Here is a 5,105-nt window from a genome sequence, read left to right as displayed (position 1 = left end):
CAAGTATAAATTGATGAATATACTACACTTACGACAATAGATCACAACATTTAGAACACCCATACACTGCTTTGACAGCGGCTTAAGAATTCTTGTACAATGTGTTTATGTTGCATGGGACGTGCAGATAAGGATAAGGTGTTTGTTAGTCTATTTTGGAAAATTTTGTTCAGGATTTTGGGGATTTAAATCAAATTGTCTATTGCTTATCGCGCTAAGACTAACGGCAAATAAAAATGGTTAATAGGTGCTTGGAGACCTATTTGATATGCATGATAGGTGAGAGATCTAGTTATTGCTATAGTTGGTTGCTTCTTGCAAAATTTTGGTACAATATCACATATCATTTTGCAATTCACACCACCCTTTACCAAGCTTTATATGGGCAAGAACTTCCTATTCATTATCATTACCTAGCTAGAAGTTCATTAGTGGTAGTCGTGGATAGGAATCTACAACAAAAGGAGACTATCATGAAGACGTTAAATTTTTATTTGTAAAGGGCGCCAAAAACAAGATAAAACCAATGGCTGATAGAAGGAGAAGTGATCAAGAGTTTTGGATAAGAGACATGATTTATTTGAATTTACAACCTTATTTTCAATAGACAGTGCATAGGAAAACTAATTACAAGCCTGCTTCTAAGTACTTTGGACCATTTCTTGTGGTAGCCAAGATGGGAAAGGTGGCTAATAAGTTGCAATTACCAACAAAGTCTAGAGTCCATCATACTTTCCATGTTTCTCAGTTTAAGAAGCATATTAAAAATGCTTCTTTTCAAGTTATCTTGCTTGGTTCATATGGGACTATTATTAAAAAGCTACTTGCAATGTTGGAAATGAGAATGATTAAAAGGGAAAATTTGCAGTGATTGAAGTTTTGGTTTGATAGACTAATTCATTTCCTGAGTATGCCACTTGGGAAGTAAGATTGTTAATCAAGTTAAAACCTAATTGATGATAATATTAATTAATTATTTTAAATTTTATGAATGGATCGAATTGATTTTGAGTTGAATTATTTTGGGGTAATTTGGAGTCCAGGTTGATTTGAATTTAAATTGAATAGGTTCAAATTATTGATTTCTTAATTTCAATAATCTATGTCTATTTTATGGGTTATGAAGACTAATCTTGTGATTGCCTCTTCCAATACCATCATTTTCAAAGTTCATACCTTAGTTCTTCTTTTAAAAAGTATAATGTGTCTTACTATCTTAGTACTACACTAAATATTTGTTGATTTTATTTTTATTTATTACTAGATTAACTTTTAAATCACCTAACAAATTTTTAAAGAAATTATATTTTGAAAAAAAATTAAATAATGTTTAATGGATGGCCTTTTAGTAAATGAATGTTATTTTTATTTTCATTAAAGATTAGAAGTGTTAAATACCTTCACCTCTTCTTGTAAAAATTTTGATTAGGGCTTTGATATAGTTTGCTTAATCAATTTAGTGTTTTCAACTTGTGACACCAAATTCGTTTACAATTTTTATATATAGATAATTTATTGTATATTTAGTCATTTGGTATATTATTAGTATATTATTTATCATAATTTAATATATTTATATAAAGTAATTTTATATGTTATTAGTGAATCAAATATTAACACATCATCAAAAATTAAACTATTAAATTTTTTTTTTAAATTTAAAAATATTTATTATACCCCACACCAAAGTATCTCTTATGCCTTTCGTACATGAACACTTCATACCACCACGAAAAAAGCGTCACTACTATGCCACCAAAGATAGTTGTCATATCATTTCTAATCTCATTGATGTTTCTATCTCACTAAATTGGGAGGTCACATCTAAACTATACCTTAATATGAGTCTAAATCGGAATCTATCTAATACATAATCATGCAATAAGGAGCTCCCGTTAGACCTTCCTTTACTTGTTAATACTCCCTCTATCGAGATCAAGAAAAAACAACAACTCTATAACTTATACTTTACTCGAATCTCATCCTTGGTGAGATACATTATCATTCTTAGTGGCTCCTTATTTTACCTACAATACGAAACACCTTCATTTTTTACCCCATACTTTATATAATTCAATTGTTATGATATTATTTTTGATTAATTAACGGTATAAAATTATTCAAAAGGCATCTAATATAAATCTTTTTATATAATCACTATTAAAAAAGAAACCGAATGCAAGGGAAAGAGATTGTTGAAAGCATCAAAAGAGTGCCAAAACATATATATAAAAATATTTAGAGTAAAGAGTCAACTCTCCTGAATTTAATGTGATAGCCTAATAATTAAAAATGTTCACCGTTTTAAGTGCAGCTTAGGATCAAATTGCGTTAATTATATTTGTTGTTCAGACTTTACCTTATTATTATAATTCATTAAAAAAACAAAAAGTCAAACTCTCCTAAAACAGATCATAAAACCATCAAACCAAGCAAAGAACCAACAGATCATAAAACCATCAAACCAAGCAAAGAACCAAATCAAAACTACTCTCTCCCAATCAAACCCCACAACTTCCTTTCCGTACATTACTGCCACCCACGACCATTTCAATTTCAATTTCATATTCAGATAAAAACACAAAACACACACACAGGGATAAAAAAGAAAGAGAAAAAAGAAAAGAACAAAAAAAAAATAAAAACAAATGATGCTAAAAGAAATCCACTAAATTTATCCTTCCCTTCATCTAATCTTCTTCATCCCTTCATTATCGTTTCCTTTTTTTCTATCCATGGAAGAGAATCACAAGCCTGCAACTTCTTCGAGTTTTAAGAAAGGAGATGACAAGGAAGAAAGCTCTGAGGTGGAGAAACCCGATAAAGAAACCAAGAGCGAACAACCTCAATCTCAAGACATCGATGACAAAGAAAAAGAAGAACGCGCTGGGATCAAACATACCCTGCAAAAATCTTATGATGATATCGAAACTTTCTTGTCAAAACTCGAAAATGATGCAGAAGCTCCAGACATTCCTGACTTTGTCCACAAGTATGTAGATCTTGTAGAAAAGAAATTATCTAAGCATGAGCCGCTTTTTCATGATGATGGATCCTTCCTTAAAGTTGTGGACCAGATATCAAGACTGTATAAACATCTATCGGATTCCGACAAGGCTCCGTTAATCAACCGCATTGGTCAGATTCAACAACAAGCCATGTGTTATTTGGAGGATGAATTCAGGTCTCTCCTTGAGGAACCTGACTTGAAACAGGAGGTTGTTGCAGATCAACACGGCGAAGATCAATCGACTCTTGATCAATCAAAAGAGGAATCCAACTTCTCGGGGTATTCTTACCAAGTGATACCCAAGTTGAATAAAATCGCCAAGGAGATGATCTTTGGCGGATATGAATCTGAATGTTGTGAGGCTTACATGGTTACCAGGAGGAACATAATTGATGAGACCTTGAACAAGCTTGGATATGAGAAGATCAGCATCGACGAGGCTCAAAAGATGCAATGGGAAGCATTGGAAAAAAACATCCCCCCATGGATCAAGGCCTTCAAACAATGTACAAAAGTCTACTTCTCTAACGAGTGCAGGTTGGTCGAAACAGTCTTCTCTGGTTACCCTTCCTTATCCACCAACCTCTTCAGCAACATCGTACGCGGCGTGTTTCTCCAGCTTCTCAATTTTGTTGAAGCGGTCGCCACCATCAAGCGTTCAACGGAGAAACTCTTCAAGTTCCTCGACATATACGACACGTTGCGCGACAATCTTTCCTCCCTCGACGGCGTGTTGCCTAAATGGGCTGAAGAACTCCGGAACGAGATGACCACGACACGTTGCCGGATCGGTGAAATGGCGATTTTCATCTTTTGTGACCTTGAGAATGCAATTAAATCCGATACAGAGAAAACCCCAGTTCCTGGAGGGGCTGTTCATCCTTTGACTCGCTACACCATGAATTACCTCAAGTATGCATGTGATGAGTACAAGGAGACGATAGAGAAAGTATTCAAGGACCATTCCAAGATCGAAAGAGCTAATTCAACGAACAAGCCCCGGAGCTACGAAGGGGACTCAGAAAGAAACAAATACGATGACGAAAATCAGTCCCCATTCGTGGGGCAAGTGTTGAGAATCTTGGATTTGTTGGATTCGGCTCTAGAGGCAAAGTCCAAGCTTTACAAGGACATAGCCTTGAGTTGCATCTTCATGATGAACAATGGGCGTTACATGTTGCAGAAGATCAAAAGCTCAGCAGAGATCCATCAGGCAATGAAGGACACGTGGTGCCGCAAGACATCGTCTGATCTTAGGAACTACCACCAGACTTACAAGAGGGAGACGTGGATGAAGCTATTGGGTTGTTTGAACGTGGAGGGATTGAATGTGAACGGGAAGGTGGTGAAACCAGTGCTGAAAGAGAGGTTCAAGAGCTTTAACGCCATGTTCGATGATATCCATAGGACTCAAAGCTTGTGGGTGGTGAATGATAAGCAGCTGCAATCAGAGCTAAGGGTTTCCATATCTGCAATAGTGATACCAGCATACAGATCATTCTTGGCAAGGTTCTCTGGCTACTTGGATCCTGGAAGACAAACAGAGAAGTACATAAAGTTCCAGCCTGAAGACATTGAGACTTTCATTGATGATTTGTTTGATGGAAACTCTGGTTCCATGTCAAGGAAGAAACCATAATTAAGGAACCAAAAAAAAGTTAAAGAAAACCCAACCTCTTTTTGTATGAAGAAAAAGAAAACTAAGATGGCGAGGGATCTTGTAGTTTTTTTTTCTTTTCCTTTTCGTTTTTTTTTTCAGATGGCTCAAGCAAGCTGCTTTGATCGTTTCAATTAGACTGCTTTGGTTTAGAAGGCATAAGACCTTCTAAATTTTATTCTTGTAATCTACTTTTGATTTGTTCTTGCAATATTTTTCTTTTTCTTTTTTTTCCTTTTCTTTTTAAGTATTGTATGAAGGACAAGATTCTGATTGTAACCTTCGAGATTTTTTATTTGGGTCAGAAATTATAGTTTTTGCTTTTTTTAATTGAGGGGGCCTATATTGAAATTTAAGATTAATTTACATTCGACGAGGAGGGTTAAAGGTAGAATTAGAGGTTTCATGGTTCCGGTTTAATAAAAATTTTAGACATGT

General features: G+C 34.9%; 1 protein-coding gene across 1 annotated transcript; it reads left to right on the top strand.

Moving 5' to 3' along the window:
* Positions 1 to 2,438: 2,438 nt before the first annotated feature.
* Positions 2,439 to 4,892, top strand: LOC121221191 (exocyst complex component EXO70B1). Its single transcript, XM_041101828.1, has one exon. The coding sequence runs from the start codon at positions 2,736 to 2,738 to the stop codon at positions 4,647 to 4,649; it is 1,914 nt and encodes a 637-aa protein (XP_040957762.1). The 5' UTR covers positions 2,439 to 2,735; the 3' UTR covers positions 4,650 to 4,892.
* The last annotated feature ends 213 nt before the right edge of the window (positions 4,893 to 5,105 follow it).

The sequence above is a fragment of the Gossypium hirsutum genome, chromosome D09, assembly GCF_007990345.1.
Source record: "Gossypium hirsutum isolate 1008001.06 chromosome D09, Gossypium_hirsutum_v2.1, whole genome shotgun sequence".
Lineage (NCBI taxonomy): Eukaryota > Viridiplantae > Streptophyta > Magnoliopsida > Malvales > Malvaceae > Gossypium > Gossypium hirsutum.
The sequence above is the reverse complement of the archived record's forward strand: the minus strand, read 5'-3'. Positions and strand labels throughout refer to the sequence as shown.